The sequence below is a fragment of the Prunus persica genome, chromosome G7 (assembly GCF_000346465.2).
Source record: "Prunus persica cultivar Lovell chromosome G7, Prunus_persica_NCBIv2, whole genome shotgun sequence".
Classification (NCBI taxonomy): Eukaryota; Viridiplantae; Streptophyta; class Magnoliopsida; order Rosales; family Rosaceae; genus Prunus; species Prunus persica.
The window spans coordinates 21,058,555-21,080,796 of NC_034015.1; the positions used below are offsets into that span (position 1 = coordinate 21,058,555).

Here is a 22,242-nt window from a genome sequence, read left to right on the forward strand (position 1 = left end):
ATTTAGACCCAATTTTATTACTCGAGCACTTTTGTGGTTCCAATGATGCTACCTTGCCTTTCCGGCCCTTAGGTTACATATCATGCTTAAAATTGAATTGAATTCACTTAATTCAGTGTATGTTGGAGAAAGAAATGTAAGTTAATTTTTTAAAATTGTCTAAGTTGAAAGTAAAATAATAGGACATCAACAAGTTGAATTTGGAAAAAAAAAATAAAATTGAAACGTTGCTTTTCATTTTGTACTTTAAAATACCTTGAATCTATTGAGTTTATACATCCAATCTAATCATAGACACTAAACATGATATGAAGAAAAAACCATAGAATAAAGTGTCTCGGGAAGTTGTTCAAAGAGAAGAATGAAATATGATAAGAAAATCGATCGGTGCACCAAATTGATATTCAATTTCTTTATAATGTGCTATTATCATACAATTCGTATTGACAGTTTAATAGCATAACATGATGGACACGATTAGTAAAATAATGCGTAATTGTGTGTTACCTTACATGAGACTTCCAACCAAATTAATTGGGTATGAAATAATTTGGTTGGGTATTGAAGACGTTTTCCTTGTTTAGAGAGTCCATGCAAACAGAAGTTGGGTTGGGACCTCTGCCACTACTATCATATATGGAGTTCGAGTTGGGCCTTAACGGATCCAATCTCAGTCTCCATCTATTGCCCCTCCTATCCTAGCCCACTCTAAAATCATTATATTTTTTATAATAAAAAAAGAAGAAAAAAGAAAGAGAGAGAGAATTACAACTTATTGACTTGTAATCCAGGGCGGCACCAGTTACTTGACCATGACAACAACACACATCCCACCTTTGACCTTCCATGCACTCTCAAGCAAAGCCCAATAGCATCCAACCACGTACCCCACTAACAAATAAATTTCCATTTCATTCTATGACGTGGCTTGATCTGATTCGCCCTTCCTCGGACCCAGGCGTTACTCGATCATCAGTTCCTGACCGGTGGCTCGTCTCGAGGGAAACCCAAAAGGCCGAAAAACCCATGGGAGAAAGCAAAGCACCCGCCAGGCTGCTTGCTCATCAGACACACAACACAACCGATTAAAACGCCACACAAAATTCCTCTCTTGTTGAAGAAAACCAATTAATTTTAACAAAATTGAAGAAAAACAAGAAGATAATAACTGAAGAATAGGGGTTGAAGAGAAAGGGGGTTCCGATCTAGATCGGAAATTAGGGTGGAAATTGGGAGAAATACGATCGAAACGGTGCGCTGCATGAGAAGGGAGAAGGTGGGGCAGAGGGTGGAGGAAGAGGAGGCCGAAGAGAGAGAGTGAAAGGCAAAACATGTCTGCCATAGTGTGCGGGAAGAGATCATCGATATTCGAAGAGAACTCGCTGCCCTCATCGTCCCCTCCTGTCTCCTCCTCATCCAAGAGAATCCGCTTTTCTTCTTCACCTGTACGTTTCTCTCCTCCGACTCCCGCTCGGACGTCGTTTGCTTCGCATTTGATCGACCATCTCAGGTCCATTTTCCCGGACATGGACAACCAGGTTCACAATTCATTCATCTTTTCTCTTTTTTATTTGTATTTTTTTGTGCTGAATAAAATTCTCTCTCATTACGTTTAAATATTCAGTTTTTATTATAATATGCATCATTTGAAGCCATAAAGTTGATGTCTTGTTTGGATTATCACACATAGCTGCTGCACTGACCAATTTGAATGCGACCCTAACAATAAAGGGATTAGCGAGTCTTAATTTAGATGCCCATCAATAAAGGGATTGCCTTTTCTCCATACTCTGCCTTGTTTATGTCCAATATTGGTATTCTAGTATTGGAGTTGCAGCTGATGTTACAATTAGTTTAGCACAATTGTCAAACTACAAATGGAATCCCTCTTGCATGTTTGTGTGTTCGGGGTGTTTTTTGTGATAATTGGTTCAAAACTTGATGATCATTTCGTGGCATATCTCACTGTTGAGTTAGTGTCTAATGACATGTTTCTCTATCATTTCTTTTGAATTTCTTTTGCCATATTCGCTCTGTTGCATTCCTAATTTTCTGACTGCCAGTAACCATTAAGCATATATTTGCATATGTATACATCTGTGTGCTTGTGTATATGTATACAGGGCGTTTAACATGCATGACACAAATGCACAATGCCCCCCAATGTAGTTGATCGCATTGACTTCATTGTGTAACGCAATTACAGCCCAACGTGATTGGTGATGTCCCGTAGGTAGTTGAAAATCCGCATGTATATCTGTTTTATTTTCCTTTTCTTGGCAAAGGATCTTAATATCCTTCAATTTTGGAGGATGTGTGTCATGTCTACTCAATTAAGATGACAAATTGCTAAGCATATCTGAATTATTATCCTAGCTTCTGGAGAGAGCACTTGAAGAATGTGGTGATGATTTGGATTCAGCTATCAGAAGTTTGAATGAGCTACGTTTAAGTTCTGCTGCAGGCAAATCTAATGTAGCTTCAGAAGCAAATGTGCAACTCCAGTCACAAGGTATGAGTAGATATTTTCTTCAATTGACCACTTGAACTTGGGCTTACGTTGATGGGTGTATCCAGTTTGATTTTAACACACTCTTGTGTTCTCTTGACAAGGTTATCTTCAACCACTTTGTTTTAAGGGTTGTAGCAGAATATTCTGTGGACTTTCTACTTGCTTTTCCTAGAAAGTTTTGTCTCTGTTATGAAGCATTTGTTTCATTCCACTGTGATTTGCTTTCAAGTAGGGAATCTATAAGTATTTGTCCTCTTGATACACGTTTTGACATTAAAGGGTGTGGATCAATATTTTGAATCAGGTTCAGCTGCAACAAATGGAGAGGTTGCAGTTACTGATGATCCATCAGGGCTAAATAACCTTCCCAAGGATGGAGCGGACTGGGTGGAGCTTGTTGTTAGAGAGATGATGAGTGCCTCCAACATGGATGATGCTAAAGCTCGTGCTTCAAGAGTGCTTGAGGCCCTGGAGAAATCCATCAGTGGACGTGCAACAGCAGAGGCAGCCCAAAGCTTTCACCAGGTGTGATGATATCTTAAATTACTTATTTTGCATGTCCAATGTAATTTTCTTTTGTCTAAAAACTTCATTTTTTTCCACCACTTTTTTCTTTCCATTAGTTTTAGAAAAATGGTGGATGTTTGAGGATGGAACATTTGATAATGGCTTGTTTCTTTCTATTGGCTTAGCTGTACTTATGATTTGCCTTGATGTAGGAAAATATGATGCTGAAGGAACAATTGGAAGTTCTAATTCAGGAAAACACAATTTTAAAGCGAGCTGTATCCACTCAGCATGAACGCCAGAAAGAGTACGAAGATAGAGGCCAGGAATTGCAGCATCTGAAGCAACTGGTGGCCCAATACCAGGAACAGTTGAGAACCCTCGAGGTTGAGCTCAGTAACCTAATAACTTTGGAACAGTTTGTACAACCTTATGTTTTGATGAAAGTTTATACAACATTATATTTCTCTTTTTTCTCCCCGAAGGGGAAGACAACATGTTTGACTGTTTTATAGAAACTGTTCACCTACATCATTCCCTTGCTATCTGTTCATTTTTTGTTTGATTCTTTATCCTTCATGGTCTTGCTTCCTTAAACTTTGCTGCTGGTTTCTAAGTTCCCTGCATTCTGATGACGACTGTTTGATTTTTCTGGTACCTTATCAGGTGAACAACTATGCACTAACAATGCACCTGAAGCAGGCTCAGCAAAGCAGCTCCATCCCAGGGCGTTTTCATCCGGATGTTTTCTAAGATTAAAAAAGTACGATGAATTTGCATTGTGGATGGATAAAGTGCTTTGTATGGTAGTTCTAATGACATGAAGGCACTTGAAGCTGCATTATGCTGTCTTATTTGGGAAATGGCTGTGCAGCAGCTTTTCCTCTGTTATGATGAAGACAGATGGTTTCGTTCAAACACAACGTCGAGGATTTGTTATGGTTGCCATTTGGCCCATCGCTCTCTTAATTTGTTGTTACTTTGATACTCAATGATGTTTTCTAGGTTTGATAGAAAAGTCACATTTTAGTAATTTCGTTGTATCTTTATACTTCAATAATGAGAATGGATGCTTGAATTCTTGTACATTCCATTGCATGCTCTTGATCTTGAATGCGTTTTCACCAATCTCCCAAACTGAGCCAAAAAATTGACCACCTTATTAGTTGTCTATTTTAAATGGTATATCAAGCTCAAGTTAACTAATGCTTATGTTTTGCAAAACCTGTTATGGACAAGTTGGAACAAGAATTTCCGTTCAGCGCATGCGAGGTTCTCTTTGGCACCATAACCTTGACTCTCTCCCTCTCTCTCTCTCTCTCTGAATTACTTTCATTAACATTAATCAATAGAAAGGGTATTGCTTCAGTACAACGGCGCTTTCTGTATTGCACATAGGGATGGGATAGGGTAAACTTGTTATAACAATTTAAAAGTTTTGGTGTAGGGACCCAAATACATGTAGTGATCCTAGCTTTTACTTTTTTTGCTTCTTTTCTTTAAGGAAAATGCTAGGGAGACCAACTTGTGTACCAACTCTCTAATAGAGTGTGGGACTCATTGTATTGGTGGGCTCCACCTCTATTAGAGAGTTGGTACACAAGTTGGTATCTAAAGTTGGTCTCCCTAGCATGACCCTTTCTTTAATGCAGCTGCCAACTAACTAAGATGAAAGATGCCGAGTTTATATTTATTTACATATGCTTTTGTTTCCAGCAGGCCATGAAATTTGCAATTGAGTACATGTAAGAAAAGTGCAAAAACCTAGTAGTCCATGCATGTATATATGTTGCAAAACTCAAATTAAGAGTGAAACTAAACGATATTAAGGTAAACACACAATTCATATTCATATTGCAATAACAGTGAAACAAAGTTCACTTGATCAAGATTGGCAAAGATTATAGACATAGCAAGAGGGCAAAAACTAAAGCTACATTTCTAATTAAAAACCATGATAGTTTGTCTGCCATGAATAGTTAAAAATAAAATGCTTTAGAGAGAGAGAGAGAGAGAGAGAGAGAGAGAGAGAGAAAGCCAGAGAGAGGTTGGTTAGACTTAGAGAGGAAGAGCATCCTACGCCGTTGCACAGCTAATTTTTGCAGGGTGGAAATGAGTCAAGTATGGTGACTGACTGCAGAAGAAGAGCTCTTTGTATTTCCTATACATCTTGGTGTATGTGTTGATGAAGGTCCTTCAAACTTACTGCTGGATAAGCTGGACTTGATTAATGGGCTAGTAGAAGTCTTCCTCCAGCTCCACCTTTCATCATCCTCTTGAACTCATCAAAATTAACCATACCATCCCCATCCCTGTCAACCTTCTTAACCATCTCCTTGCAATCCTCCACCTTATTTCCCTCTCTCAAACCCAAAGAACACAACACCACCCCCAACTCCTCCACTGAAATCAGCCCATCTTTATCCTTATCAAACACATCAAAGGCTTCCTTCAGTTCCTCCTCTGCCTCCTCCTCTCTGCTTAACCCGTTCCCATCTTCGCCGCCCACTCCCTGATCTCGACGGTGCATTGACTCGCACAGCATGCGGAACTCATCAAATTCAATCAACCCATCTCCATTAGCATCCACTTTCTTCACCATTTCTTCCACCTCTGCATCGCTCATGAAGATTCTGATGTTCTTCAACGACTCCTTGAGCTCTTGCTTTGTGATAAAGCCATCACTGTTCTTGTCGAAGGTGGCAAATACTTGCTTGAGCTCTGCATCCTCCGCTCTGTTGCTGCTAATAATATCTTTGCTTTTGGTAGGTGGAGCCACTGGAGTTGCAGCAGTGGATGAGTTGGCTTGGAACAGAGATTGAAACCATGCAAGGAACTTGTTGGTGGGCAAATAAAAGACTATGTTAATGAGGCCAGCAATGAATAGAACTGCTAACAACAGTATGGTGATTAACACCATTTTGTTTGTCTTCAAGTTCAACAAACTTAGTTTGAAGAAGAAAAAAGATAAGGAAGGAGAGAAGAAGAACAAGAGGCGGAAGGAACAAAGGGCAAGAAGAAAACTTTTGTCTTGTTATCAAAAGTCTCTGGTGGTGAGTTCCTTCCTTCCAAAAGCATTCGGCACTACCCTGGGTACGCGGTTTTTGGTGTGCCTTTGATCCCCCACGGTCCCACAAACCGCGTAAACTCCAAAATAAATTAATGTCACACATAGTGACACAAAAAAATATTATTTGTTGCTTACTATATATGATATATCATGTGACAACTTAAACGCTTCACTCCCATCACATAGTTTATTTGTCTTATGAATATTTATTTATTAAGTTGACTTGCACACATACACACACATATGACACAGGACCCTAATTAGTATTTGTTGAACGAGTCTTTTATCTTTTTTCTGAGATCCATGTTTCTGTTGCAGCCACCCAAAATCAGCAAATAGGTAGTAATGGCTTTTCCCATGGTTGAATACTGATAGGTACCCTCCCTGCCCTGCCGTTCAACAAAGGGCGGGTTTTTGGTCTTGGTCCTGGTCTCTGTCTTTGTCTCTTGCAAAGAAAATTACCTTTTCTGTGGAAACCTCTGAATTATACTTGTGCTCTGCATAAACTTAATCAAGTTGTTTGCTTAAATCACAACCACTTTAATCGCAGGAATGATTAGATACATGACACTAGCCGGTTCGTACTTCATTTGTGTTCTTGTGGAAGAAGCAAAATGATGTCTATGTTGCACCTTCTTTGGGTGCGGTGTCGTGTGTTTCAACTTGCATTGCAGGTGAAAAGGACGGAACTAATTCAGTAAAAAACCTATCATGTCATATATTGCTTTGGAAGTGGCAACTTTTTTATGCTTTTTCCCCCAAATAGACATTGCAAGCCACCACGAAATGCAGTTCTCTCCCCTTTACTTTACTCCTTCCCTTTGGATGCTGCTTTTCTTTATTATAGCAGCATATACCTTGTTTTTGTTTAACACGACTTGACTTGTACCAAAACCATCCTCAAGCATCTGATTCTAAGTTTCTATGGAAACTTTATTCAGAAACAACCCATGATGATGAGCTCTTGAAACTTTTTTTTAAGCTTTGGGCCTTTAGGCAACTTGTTGAAGGACAACACCTCAGAGGGTCAAGTTGGACTAAACCCATCAGCACAATACCTCCATAGATAGAGGCCCAACTATTATGTACATATTTAGCCAAATTTTGAGATCATTAATTTCCTTTGGAAATGTTGTAATAGTTCCAAGTATTTAAAAGCAAGTTAAATGACCTATTAGTGTAGTGATTTAGAGTAATTGTTCTCGATAAAAAAAGTCATGAATTAGTGAGTTTGAGTCATAACATTCGTGTAGTGTGTGTGAGTTTAATATGCTATCGCCCTTCTTAATAAGAAAAGTCTCCAAAAAATAATTAAAGCAGCAAGTTAAAAGACAAATAGTCGCTTGGCTTTACCTATAATTTACGTACATTGAATTGAATTGTCTAATAATAAGGTCCCAGCTAGGTAGCCAGCTCGTGTCAGCTGATCGATCGATCCCATTCCCAAATGCAGTTAGCCAATCAAAGCCTGCATACATAAGGCTCCAAGAAAGAAGACTAGACAAGTCCAACAACTAGCAGGGCTACAGATGGGCCTGCAGATAAGGATTTTTATTGTATGAGACCCCCATCTCTGCAAAATTCTTTTTAAGCCTTTGTCACGCATCTCATCTCTGACAACCACTAATTTGTGATTTGTCTACTTAATTACCTACACATTAAGAACACATTTTACATTAGTCACTCATGCATCGATGTTCTGTATTCGAATTTCTGTTTTATTTAATATCGTTTGCATAAATAAATTATAAAATAAAAAAATTAAATTTAAAAAAAAAAAAAAAGATTTCTTGAATTACAAGTATGGCTCTTCAATTGGGTTTCACTGATGTATTTTTACTGCAGTAAAAATTCTCAGACACCATTTGAAAAGCGCATATTCGTATAGAGGGTAACCAATTAGTGCAGTAATATACATGAGATAAAAGAAAAAATTAATTATAGTAGTATCCTATGTTTCGTTTAATAAATGATATAAAAGAAAAGAGGGAAAAAAGAAAAAACGGCATGCATGTGATGGATCATAATTGAGGTTTGGACCCAGTTGCATAGAAAGTGTTGGCTGTATGGTGGGCCCAACTCTGCTGTTCAATTTTGGCCTCCAGGCTCCCGCGACACAGAGAATCAAATGTCCAACGGCCAACCAATGCCCCCAATTGCCAAATGGTGAGCCTGTAATGTAAATTGTAAATTGCAAAATTTAAACAGGCTGTTCACTGACCCATGATGATAGTGACAACAGACAGACTATCCCAAGCATACGGACAAATGACAATGCATACCCCTGCCTGCTTCAATCCCGTCCCGTTTTACGTACGCTTATTCCTTCCAAGGGGATAATAATCACATGCGCCTGGCTTACACAGCAATTTGGAGATGCCCATTCCCCGCCCGGGCCCATCTACACACCTACCTTATCCCTCATCCATTGGCTAATGCCCTAATAGGGTAGACCATGTGATCCTTGTGTTTTTTAACCCCAACCCTGTTAATTTTAATTTTAAAGGATTCTACTAAAGTCAGTGGCATCTAAACATTTTCTTATCATTAATCAAATACTAATCTTGTAATGAACTATGGTAGTCGTAAAAGCTCAATTCTAATTTCGAGTTGTTATTAAAAATATTCAAAATTTTATCTTATACTTCTATAAATATCAATTTTGATATTCAAAAATAGTTAAAATCTCACAAACTCAATTGCCCTCAAAACTCAAACCTACATAAATTTAAAAGGTTTTTTATTTTTTATTTTTGTAGTTGCAAAGTTCTTCACTTTGTACCTATACTTTCTTCGTTGGTCGGATAGGCCCTTTGGTTTGTTGTACTATGGGTGCCCCTTGTGTTATTGCAGGGCTTTCTTTGTTTGCGTTTGTTTCGGGGGTCCCTCCTTTTGTTGGCTCCTTGAGGCGTTGGTTTGGTCCATGTAGCTTTGGTTTTTTTTAAATGATTTCATTTTACCCAAAAAAAAAAGAAAAAAAAAAGAAAAGGAATATCCTCTTTAGCTTTTTAGTTTATTTACCTGGACACTTCTTTTGCTTTGTTAGGTTTATGTGGGTTTAGGTTTTGAGTCTATTTACGTTAGTTTTTGACTATTTTTGAAAGTTTTTATCAAAATTGATTATGAAAATAAGGAGTAAAAACTCAAACTTTGAAGCACGGAGATGATATTCCCATTTCAAGTAAGTTAATTTTATTGAAACGATTGTTTTTTTTTTTGGGGTGGGGTGGGGGGGGTGTTAAAAGTGCTAGGGAAGTGAAAAGGTAAACCAATTAAAGAGAAAAGAGGACTAACAGAATGATACTATTGATCCGTACGAGTAGCAGTACCCACTGCTACACTGCATGTAATGAAAATGAATCCAGGCGGTGAGTGAGGATGCTCTCGTCTCGTGCAAAAGATTAAAATTCATAGATGATTTTTGGAGCGTAGCTAATTGTGGGTCCTTTCAATTATCACAATCTTACAATGATAACAGAACCATCTTATCATTCCCTCTGCCCTCCTTGTCCTCTCACCCCTCTCTCTTTCTCTTTCTCTGCTGCACACACGCTTGCCTGGATGGATCCACTCACTCAGCCCGTTGTTGATTGCCAAACTACAAAGGACATGCGCAACAATTTCACATCTTCATTTGTTAAATGTGATTCAATCAAAAGGAGAAGTTGCGAGTACTCGAATATCATATTTATAACAGCGGTTTGCGAATGAATCATATTTATTTGTTGAAATATTACGTTTGATGCGTAGAATGATGAAGTAGATTGTAGAAATTCTCACACTAAAAAAACTCCAAGTAGTGGCGCAGAAATCAGCTTTATTTATGTTTTGTTTGGCCCCATTGTGTACCACAGAACAGATAGATGAATGGCACAACTCAATGACCAAATGACAGTAGTGAGTACTGTAGAAAAGAGACCAGGCTAGCTAGCTCCACCATGTACAGTGTACTGTTTACCTGCAAAATCTCAGAATTCCAACATTTCAACTGGTTCAGCTAATCCATCTTCCGGCCATGCGCAAATGCAAAATCATACATTTTACATTGATCTGCATGGTAAAAAAAACAGGTTTTTTAAAATATAGGCCAAAGGGTCGTGTGGGGTCATTCCTTCCTGCCACGGCGCCATTTAGGTTGATAGCCCCATGGACTTCAAGTCTTCTAACACAAAAGGTATCAAAGACTTTTCTTTGATAGCTAAGGACTTTATTTCTAGCCAAAGAAAAAAAAATGCATTGCAGACATTATGAATCTATGATGTGAGAGACGTGACTTGAAGAAATTGTCAACAAGTATTTTGGCTTCTTTCTACTAAATTAATATCCGTCTCCATTATTTTTCTTTTCCTTTTGGGTAAATAAGTAACAAAGCTTGCGTCCAAAACTCTATTAGTTTCGTGTACAGTCTACTCATATACATACATGATGTTATTGCTATTTGAATTATAAAAAGATACTTAGCTACCTATTCGACTAATTTCCTCTGTCAATGAAATTATTACAATTTATTTTTTTCATTTCCACATCCTTTTAAAAGAGAAAGTCATGCAAAAGGACTCACTAATGTAGTGATTTGGAGTAATCGCTCTCTCATAAAAGACCATGAGTCTCGAGTTATAGAATATATATACTGTCTGTGAGTTCAATACATTATCGTCCCTCTCAATACGAAAAATCCTGCAAAAACAAAAGAAAAAAAGTCTCAGTCATTAATGGCCTCATGTTGTACTGTTGTAGCACCACCCGAAGACATGCATGTGCAAGAAGAGGAATGGGAGATGTGCATATCTTAGCCATCCATATATAAATCTAAAGCTTGACACGCAAGCCATCTATTGCTATAAAATCATCTGCATTATTGGGAAAAATCTAATCCCATATGATAATGTTAGATAACAGGCCCACATATACTACAATCTAAAGGTAGATATTGAAGCAGATAAACAAGCACAGGGTGGATTGGGTGGACAGGTGAACACGGAGTGAAAACCACGAATCCTACACGACCGCCCAACCCCCACTTGCGCCGTACACAACAAAAGAAAACAAACTGAATATCAAACTGATGTAACGGTGGGTGAGATACTAGAGGAGGAGGGGGTCTGAATTTTTATTTTGAAAATTAATAATAATAATAATTAGGGTTGATAGAAGATGGGCCCACAGCTTGCCACCAATACGAAATTTTGATAACGTGAGTCACACACGCACATTAGGATTACTTTTAACCGTTGATCATAATGTTGAGCTTGCAAATATCAATTATTAGAAAAAATTTCAAGCGCATAAGCGACTAACATACATATAGCTGATACCAACACAACATCTAGCACCGCCGCTGTAACCGTTTTAACATCACTGCTGAGTTGCTGAGGGCAGAGCATGTGATTAAAACACAGGCACAGCTTCATTTTATCGTACCTCTCTCTCTCTCTCTCTCTATATATATATATATATATATATATATGATGCACATTATCACATCAGCAACGCCAATGAGTTTTAAACATGATGCCCCACAAACATCATTCAGAAAAATGAACGTTTGAAGGGGGGCCTGACTGACTGACTGGCTTTATGATATTTCTAGAAAGAAAAAAAAAACTGTCCTCATTGTTTTGATACTAGTATTAGCGAAGCACGCGCACATGAGATACATTTGTAGTATAAAATTGTGGATTAGGTTAGTTGCTGTTGAACTACAAACATGATTAACTAATTATTGTGCTCAGGAAGCTGCCGTGAAACGGAGAACTAATTTTCATGTATCTTACCACAATCATCATTCATATTAATTTCATAAACTCCTTTTAAAATTTAGGGCATATTTGTCTTATATCTCGTCGATCTCTCTCTCAGACAACATATTTAGTGCATGTTTGGCATTGCTTATTTCGGATGATAAATGATTTTTAAAAAATTTTGAGAAGCTCAATTCGTTTGGTGAACTATGAAAAAATCACTTATTGTTAAAAATTGATGTGAGAGAAAGCTATAAGGGAAAACAGCTAATGAGATGCTTTCATTTTCTGATTATGTAGGAATCTGTTTCGAAGAGGCACTGGGTTTAATGATCATGCGGCAATCATTTTTTGATTATGCGTAAAATCAATACCTACAACACTTTTAACAAAAATTTTACCGAACGCCAAACTGCTTTGTCTCACAGCTGATTTCTTTCACAGCAAATATGACAACGATTATTTTCACAGCACAACGATTATTTGGGGTGATAAGTGATTTTTAAATTTTTTTGGAAAGCCCAGCCCGTTTGGTAAATTATGATAAAATCACTTATTGTTTAAAATTGCTGTGAGATAAAGCTATAAGGAAAAGCAGTTAATTAGCTGCTTTCATTTTCTGATTATACAGGAATCAGTTTTGAAGAGGCGCTGGGTTTAATGATTATGCGGGAATCAGTATCAACAACACTTTTTAAAAAAAGTTTACCAAACGCCAAACTGCTTTATCTCACACCTGATTTCTCTCACAGCAAATTTGACAACGATTATTTTCACAGCACAGCAATGCCAAACTGTTGCAAACATACACTTTTCTTTCTTTTTTATGTATATAAAATATGATCTGTAAATTTAGTATACTATCGTTCTTCTCAATAAAAACAAGAAATGTCGTAAAAAATAAATAGAGCAACAAATTATTGAAGTCTAGCAGCTGTGCCCTCAACTGACCAAACTTCAGAGATATGTTGAAGATAGTCTGTAGGTTGAGAATGCCCCTGAAGAGAGATTTTTCATTTTTGGGGAACCGATTCCGATTCTCTGTAACAAGCCTAGGTCCCCTATCAGGTAACCATTATCGACTCACTTCTTGGGGCACTTGGTAAAAAAACCCAATCCCACTTGGGGATGGTTAGCATCACAATGGATGATGTTGTCTCAATCAAAAATTTCTCACCCATTTGAAATCCCAAGCTATGAATGTTCTAATGTTTGCGTCTTTGAAGCTTGTTCCTTTCCCACACCCACTCTCCATCTTTACTTCTTTGAGTGTGAAGCACCCGCTTATGGTATTGGAATTTTTGAAAACATTGGCTAAGGCAAGCTTCAGAACCGGCGGAATTGCCCAATCCTATCTTTCCTTGAAGTAAGTCCGGAGCGGGAGCAACTTCTGAGCCAGACCACCAAGATGCTTCAAGCCGGGTGCTTTTTAGCCACCAACAGCTTGTGTTTCCGTTCCCTGGATGAGATCAAGGATTCATGTATGTGGTGTAATTCGAACCATAAGTTACTGCAGAAGGGTTAAAAAAAAGTTATGAAAGTAGAGATTTTAGGTGTTTAAAATGGGGACACCAGAGGTCGAGAAGTATATATATATATTGTTACATAAAATAAGCAGCTGAAGTGCATATAGAGTATGATCTAAAATATGGAAAATTACATTATCATGAGTGATGATAAGATCTATTATTTACCTTTAATAATTAATATAGAAAAGAAACCATAAGGATTGGGGGACCATAAACAACCCATACCTTTAAATCCCAATAAAATAAAAGGAGATCTTGATCACATGGAGGCATGTGATGATGAGGATGGGGATGGTTTTTTCAAATATTCATTTTCTCTTTTGTTTTTCCCTAACTATATATTTATATATATAGTTTTAATTTCCAGTAAAATTTTCCTTATTTTATTTATTGATATGTATATGGTTATTATTATTATTATTTTTTGCCCTTCTGACGTATTATATATATATATATATATGTGTATATATACCCCACAGCGCACTGAGTAGGAAAGTAAGGCATTTTGTGGGTAAAATGCCCTTATGAGTGAACCCTACTCACCCCACCCTTTTCCACCCTCCCTCTCTATAAAGCTGGTAGACAGATTATATGTTGTAGAGTGGTCCTTGAGAGACTTTGTATGTAAGGGGATGACCTTTTTTTCCCAGCTCTAACTCTCTCTCTCTCTCTCTCTCTCTCTCTCTCTCTCTCTCTCTCTCTCTCTCTCTCTCTCATTAGTATATATCTAACTATACAGGATATGTGAGATCTGAAGTGAATTTATAAACAAGTCCTGGTCATGCTTTTCCACAGCTTTCTTGAACTTCAATTCTTTGCTGTCTAAGCTTATCGCTTTCAAGATTAGCTAGCGCCATCGAAGCTCAAGAAAGCTGTGGGAGAACATGGCAATTCCGGACTCTGATGAATTGCTGCTTACAATGTAAGTGCAGTGCAGCAGACAGCAGACAACACAAGTACTGTGTACAGACCAATTCTTGTGTTTAGCCGAAGAATTATAAGGTCATCTTCTTCATCATGTATATTTTCTGGTAATTCTCTCACTTTTCTTACATAATTCACACCCAATTCTTCAAAATCTTTTCTTTCGTTTTTGTGACACTGTAGTTATGTGGGATGTTATCAGTGCATCAAAATGTTATTTTTTTATTAGACAGATGGGCCCCCTCACAAAAAACTGTCTCTGAATTTTGTTTAAAAAGTATATATAATAATAGGTTCTGATATTGCTGAGTTACAATACAATGTAGGTTTCCCTTCTCCATAAGTTTTGACAGAATTCTTTGAATTTCCCTGAAGACAAACCCATGAAGATGAAATTCAGTGTTCCTTTCTTCTTCTTTTTTACCTAAAACTTTGTTATATCTACTGGCACACGTTTGAGCCATGCATGGGAAGGGGCTGCAGAATGGTAATTTTAAAATACATTTTTCTTCTTGTCTTGTCTGGTACATTTTGATGAAATTTCCATTTAATTTAAAATAATATTCCTGATTCATTCAATCAGTATGGTGAAATTTTGAGTTTGATCTTCAGAGAAGATTCCCTATCTTTCCCTTTCCTTTTTATCATAAATGATGACACTTGTTCCTGTTAGCCTTTTGATTTTGCTTCCACATCTTCTCCTACATTTCTGTGAAAAAGGTTAAACTTTGTCCCTATCTGACATAGGTTTTTTAACCACATCCTCTCATTCTTACATCAGTAATCAGTTTTATTTTCTTCTCTCTCTGTCTCTTTCTCACACTCACTTGTATGAATTTCCTCCAGGCTAGGGTTGTCAATGGCATTTCACCCACACACAACTATGCTTCCCTTGATCAAAGACTCAAATTTAAAATAACAAATCTTGAAAATAAATTAACTTTTTTTAGTTCATTTGCAACTAGATGCATTGCATGAAACATCCAAAAGTTTACCTTTTCAATGGTTCCATGCTAGCTAGAAGAAACAGATCTCAAATTTGGCCCTAGCTAGCTAGCTCGCTCCAATTATAGCTCTTTCTGTAACTAAGTAGTTAGAATGGACTACTTCTGCATATCAATTATGAAATGTGAAATCGAATTCTGTATTATACAGATTATTTTTTTCAATTAATTGAATAATATATAAATATATTTAACTTATATCTGAATAGTTGAGATCAGACTGAGCGACATGTGAGTTGTTTGCTTAGAACAGCCTATACGTACCCTCTCTCCAGTAAGTTGATCAGCCAGAGCTAGCTATAGCTTTAACTTTTGTCCTCAACACATTACATATATATATATATATATATTTGAATTGTAAGTTGAATACGGACAATTCGGCAACTATATGATATTTGGAAAATTGCAATCACTGGTCAGATGGATGCAACATTAACAGCATATTGGCCAATTTTGTAACAGCCAAATTAATAGCATTAAAGTTATCTGTCTGCGCAGTGCTCACAAGCTCCATGCTTCAACTACTTCATTACTTACAACTTCACATGTCAATCTCTCTCTCTCTCTCTCTCTCTCTCTCTCTCTCTGTTTCGTTTAGGCACAGAATTTGACCATTATTAACCTGCACTGCAGAGTAAAATGGAAGTGTAATCAATGTACAACATGTAGTTTAGCGGGATTAGCAAGCGACGTTATACAAGTAAAACGAATATTTCTGATATATAAAGGTTTTTAACAACCTCTTGCTAGCTAGGGGCAGGTCCACGATAATCAGTTCAGAATAGGTCAGGCCAGACAAATTAAGGAGGCAATGGCATGCATGGTTGCAGTCAGTGTATTTAAATTTACTAGCTAGGCCTCATTAATTTCTTTATCTAGTTACAGGAATTGTAGACTCCTAACTTTCATATGGTGCTATTATTTAAGACGCGTGATGAGAGAGAGGCAAACAGGTAGAGTTCATGAAACCGTAATGATCATCGCGAGAGGCGGCAAAGCTATCTCATGGAAGTTAACAAGCTGCTATAAATACAACTTACATAAACTAAAAGTAATTAAATTAATATTTGGGAGAAGTCAGCAGCATGCATTTGGTTGAACGGTCATCGCAATTAGCAAGTTAATCTGGTATAAAAGGGTCAAGAATTTGTACAATGATCCAAATTCCAGCACTCATAAGGCATCAGCCAAAGAAAACACATGCCAAAATATTAGAAAAAGAAGATGAATTGACTTTGCTAAAAGATGCATGGGTCATGACCCTCCTCTCCGTGATACAAGACCATGTTTAGCATCTGAAGAGTCATGTTATTTGAGTTCTGACGACCCCAACATAAAACCACAGGTAAAATCCTCAAAAATCACTTGCATCGTAAATTTCTCCATTGGTTCAATGAATTATTCGGGAAATCTTTTGGTTATATGCAGCCAAGCCATCGATGAGTTAACAATAAACAAAGATCCTCTTCGAGGAAAGGAACTTTCGGAATTTATGGATCCATTCCCATTAACAAACAACGCAAAAACGTGAAGTGGGCCACTCGATTCATTTGCTAAGGTCCCGCAACAAGATCAAGGAACCATGTGTGTAATTCAAAAGAAAACAGATTGGGGAGAACAAAGAATACTCTACCAAAATAAAAAGAAATAAAGAACACCACCAATTGGAAGCAAAAAGTGCTTATGACTCTTCTGGCAGCTCAACGTGAAAGAAAAGGGTGTGAAACAAACACACACGTCTGGAAACCAAACCATGACCAAATGAAAGAGAAAAATGGCACGGAGAAGCAATAATTCTGTCACCATGTGTTGTGGAAAGCAATGAAACACTCACGTCACTGCAATGTGATAACTTTTGATCAACCAATCAAGCAATAACTATATATTAAATATGATGAAATGAAATAAACTTGAAACGATTGTCCTTTCATCCATTATAGGTACTACTTAAGGTAGACGTACCAACTCATGATGATGATGATGATGATCTCATTTCTAGCTTCACCAATCTACCGTGAATCATGGCATTCAAAGTAGTTAAGCTAAAGGTAATAATAATTCAACCAAACACATAACCGCAAAGAAAATCCAAATTTATAAGATCTGTCATATTGCGAATATGGGTTACATACAGCAAATGAAAGATGAGCAACTATAATACATTTTAGATTAGTGGGCGACATTAGGACCTGTATACATGTTGGATCATATGACCTGTGGAGATGGCTCATTAATTTAGGGTGACAAAAGGGGTTGGTCCTATTAATTGGATGTATTCAAATCCCCGTGAGAGCAGCATCTGCAAATCCATCCGAATTCTTGTGTGGAGATGACACAGCCATGAATACTCTTGCTTTGGCTCTTAGTTAGGACCTTGCCAGTGAAAAATGTGGATGCCCTTTTTCACACTTGGTAGATCCTTAGCATATTTGGGAAAACATAACCCTAATTTTCTTCAGGCAAAGCAACACGACATCTCTTGGTTAAATCATCTTGCTTTATGCATTTTGTTCCTTATTTGATACATATATAAAAGCTTCACCTAACCCATAAGATTTCAAATAATTGCTCCAAAGCTAGCAAGTAAGAGTGAGAGCTCGATATGAGAAAAGGAAAGGCAACAACACAAAACCTTGTGGTCCATGCAGAACAAACCTTACCTTACCATGTGTTTTGGGTTTCATAGCTCTCAATACTTGTGTAAAAGGAAAAACCAATAAGAGAAAGCCTAGCTATATCAACTGAACGTACCTTATTACACTCAACAAGTGAAATAATGGTATGTAGCAAGAGACGGCATGGCAGATGAGAAACGGATGCAAAGTAATGAGGCTGCAATGACTTAGTGAAAGTCACTCACGAATGAGGCAGATATGATAAAACGATGTTTGACCCTAATTGAATCTCAGAAATCTCATGTATATAAAAATGACTCGACTATCTGAACGATCTGTCACGTTATCGAACGACACTAGTGTATAGATGTACAGATCGATAGGCACATTGTATCATATTTAGGATGTTAAGAGTTTAATCAGCTCTTATGTTTTGATGCAAATTTAAGAAAATATAAACATTCATGTGCGCACACTGTAAAGAATGCCTAATTAAATGAAGAACATTATCATTATAAACAAAATAATGAAAAGACAAGAATCTAATCTCTGCTGGCATTAATAAACAATGTCAAACGTTAAATACTGCTGAATGAATCATAAAGTACAGATGGATCAGAGAGAACTACTTATCCAGAATGTTCTCTGAAGCATCGATCAGAAGGAGGGTGAAGATTTCTCCCCAGAGGAACTGCATGTGGATGCATTGTCACCGCTGATACAACTCACAGAAAAAAAAAATATCATCAAGTGCTACAATAATCTCACTAATAAAAATATTTAATTTGTAATATTGTATTATTATATATGGATCATCACATACAGATCAGATAGAGAAATCAGATCTCCATGTAATCCGAAACGCAAAGCTTGTAAAAGCCCCTTATGAAGTATTAGGGTTGAGATAATTTTTCATTATGGCATGGTTTAGAAAAACACCCATCATCCACCACCTACTTCAAAATCATGAAAGACTGAATTTTTATGGGTACTGAGAAACAAATCAAGTGACAATTGTGCAAAGTGAGACAAAATTTGAGTGATTTAAAATGTCTTTGTAAATTGTAAGTTTAGGCTTCATACCAAGATATAAATATATATATGTGTGATGCTGAAGATCGGATAGTGATTTTTTATTGAACCTATCTGTATCTTCCCACAGCTTTATTGAACCGCAAGCCAGTTAGAGAGAGAGAGAGAGTGAGTGAGTGAGTGACTGCAGCCTCACATGCAAAGATCGATCGATCTCATGGATGCAGTTCAAGAAAGCTGTGGAAGAATACAAAGAGGATCATCGTCTATGGAGGAAATGGAGAGAGAGGGAGAGAGAGAGAGAGAAAGAGAGAGTCACCAAAGCCACACCACACATAGAGAGATAAGATGCTTAGAAGCTTCAACCAATCAGAGCTCTAATCTGAGATGAGGCAGAATTGTCAAAAAGCAGAGATAACAACAAAAACAAAAAAAAAACCCAAAAAGGGAGTTGCAGAAGAAAGCAGGAAGGGTTCCTAGCCCTGTTTAGGCAGAAGAGGAGGAGGTTAGAGGTGTAGGTTTAGGAGAGGGGAGATGTTGATATTTATAGTAAAACTTGAGGGTTTTTCTTTCTTTTTTTTTTCTTTTTACCATCAATCCCAAGAAGAATATTGGGCCTGAGATTTCAGTCACAGAACACCCCCCCCCCCCCCCCTTTTTCCCATTCCCTTCATTCAACCCTTATTAAAAGCTGACTACGTTTGATCGCATTATAGACCCTAATAAAATTTAATTATTTATTATTTAGTGTTAATGACAGCTAATTATGTGAAAACCGTTCCACAATAAATATATGTGCGGCTGGGATGCAACTTGCCGGATCTGACGGTGGCGGTTACCCTAGTGGGGGCACGCTACTGGGACCCTTTTCAGATCTGTCTCGTTATAAAACGAAAAGTCATGTCCCACGCGCTATATGGCATGTGGGTTGCATTTGCAACTCCTTCCTTGCCAAGGGCAACCAAAAGAAAAAGAAAAACAAAGACAAAACAACTCACAAGCAGCAAGCTCCATGGGATGGGAGCTTTCTGTCGTTGTATTCTTCCCTTTTTAAGTGGTTAGATTTAAATTAGGTTGCTCTAATTTAATATTTAAACAGCTGACACCTACAGTAGTCTCACAACTGTTCCAATATGCCTGTGGTCCAACCACTATCTTTTTCTTTCTTTTTTTTTGAGAAAAAAATATATGACACTGCTTCTCTTCATAGATAACTAAATTTACTAACTCAAAATTAATGACGTATTATTTTAATTTGTCTCAATTAAATTAAGTCATCGCGTAAAACACGTATACATTAACAGAAGTTAAATTGAGGCAAAATGAAACTAAGAATGAAATTACGATGTAACGAAATAATTAAAAGCATCTATTCATACCTTAATGAAAAATTGGGCAAACCTACTTGCAAGTCAATTTTCTAGTATAAAAGAAAAAGGAGTAAAATGAAAATTGGGAGTGGAGTCACATGGCGGCATGTGGGGGCGACCCCACCCGTGGGAAGGTGTGAGAGGGTATGTGACAGTAGTACACTCCCGTTTTTCCCGGGACGGAGGTCGCTTTGTCGGGTTGTTTTGGCGGACACGATGCCTTGCGTTCATCCATCCCAAACTCAACCACTGAAGAACCTCCTTAACCTTACGTCAACAGAGAGTTGGTGCGCACGTTAATGCACTACGCACCCCCTTTCTCTTCCTCATTGTGACACTGATTTGTGATTTGTGATTTGTGATTTGTTAGTGGGGTCCTCCAATGTGCATGTTTAAAGTTAATAAGCAGCTGGCACTCACTCATTAATCCTTTGTTTAATCATCTTTTCACCGAAATTAATCTGTGCTTTTTCATTCATCATTTGTCGACATTTGTCATTTCGTATGATTTGATTTGATAATACTCAACTCAACCACCTCCACTATTTCACCACTTTCGTTGCATCATTCACCATCATGCATAGAGTTTTCCGGCTATTGGGATTGGGGATTGATAGAGATAAGAGACTACACATTAGCTCGTGTGTTCTTTTGCTTGTGCTCTTTTTTCTTTCTTGATTCGAAGAAGAAAACATAAATTGCTAATCAACCATGACTAGCCTTAATTATGAAAAGTACATGTGTTCTTTAATTATTGAAGAGTGGATTCTCAGTATGTAACATCATTGCCGCTGACAAAGCTTACATATGTTTATACTGAGTATATTCTATGACACAATTTGTGAGATGTTATATATTACTGGAATTTGGAAATTAAAGATAAGTTTAAACAAGTGTTAACAGACAATAAAATTTGGTGAGAATGAGTAATTAGGTAGCCGTTGGTGCTTTATATTATGCATATATATTGATATTGGGATGCATAATGTTAAGATTTCAAAGTGACGGACCCTTAGTCCACTACTAGCAACATTAATATTGTTCTTAATTTAACCACCTGTTTAACTAGCCGATGTAAGGTTATTTTGTGAATTTTTCAACACATAATACTAATAGCTAGGTAAAGTTAAAAAACATGAATATATTATGTAGAATAGAATATAAGGGAAACTTGGTGTTTCACCCTCTACGTTGAGTTGAGCATCGGCAGAATGTGAATATGGCTTAGCAACCAATACAAATTGAGGAGGAGGAGCAGGAGGAGGAAGCAGTTTGACAAAGGCAGTCAGGTTGTGTGTGTGTGCACGTGTACAAGGGCAGCGACAATTGCATGGAAATGCATGTATTCATTTGTCAGTATATCACTGACACCATCTACCAACACACATGCCCAACACGATTGAAGGGTTTTGTCGAGTTGATTTAACCCACGACTTTGTCTTTTCCCTTCCCAATTAGCAGCCTCTCTCCCTCTCTTTGGCTCTTTCCTCATGTCTTTTTCTTTTTCAATCTTTCAATCTTTCAATCTTTCAAATTTTCAAATTTAAATTGGTTTAATTCTCAATATTCAAGTATATCTATATATATATATAGCAAAAGATAGAGAATGGTGAAATATTCAAAATACCAGAAAATACCATTGGTTAAAGCAAACATTAAGAATTAAAATTATTAATTAAATGAGGATAATATGGTAAATTCATAATTTTTTATATTAAAAAAATTAAAATTAAAAGAAAATTCAGATAATGGATCCTATTTTTATGGAACACAACTATCCATTATCTTTTTTAATTATAAAATAAATTTAAATAATAAAAAAAAAACCCTCTCGCAAACGCAGAAGCGCGTGCAAAGAGACTAGTATAATTATAATTTATATATATATGTAAGACACACACAGAGACGGAGAAGCGAACATGCTGTACATGTGTTTTA

The 22,242-nt window shown here is 37.1% G+C and overlaps 2 protein-coding genes and 1 long non-coding RNA gene across 3 annotated transcripts; 2 read left to right on the forward strand and 1 right to left on the reverse strand.

The window, feature by feature from the left end:
* Positions 966-4,107, forward strand: LOC18769209. Its single transcript, XM_007202372.2, has 5 exons — positions 966-1,538; positions 2,377-2,512; positions 2,817-3,037; positions 3,232-3,405; positions 3,686-4,107. The coding sequence occupies exons 1-5, from the start codon at positions 1,332-1,334 to the stop codon at positions 3,770-3,772; spliced, it is 825 nt and encodes a 274-aa protein (XP_007202434.1). The 5' UTR covers positions 966-1,331; the 3' UTR covers positions 3,773-4,107.
* Positions 4,845-6,100, reverse strand: LOC18769500 (calmodulin-like protein 3). Its single transcript, XM_020569168.1, has one exon. It carries the CDS (start codon positions 5,937-5,939, stop codon positions 5,247-5,249), a length of 693 nt encoding a protein of 230 aa, XP_020424757.1. The 5' UTR covers positions 5,940-6,100; the 3' UTR covers positions 4,845-5,246.
* Positions 13,864-19,372, forward strand: LOC109950236. The gene is made up of 2 exons (XR_002272528.1): positions 13,864-14,390; positions 14,610-19,372. It is a non-coding gene; the product is annotated as an uncharacterized LOC109950236 (long non-coding RNA).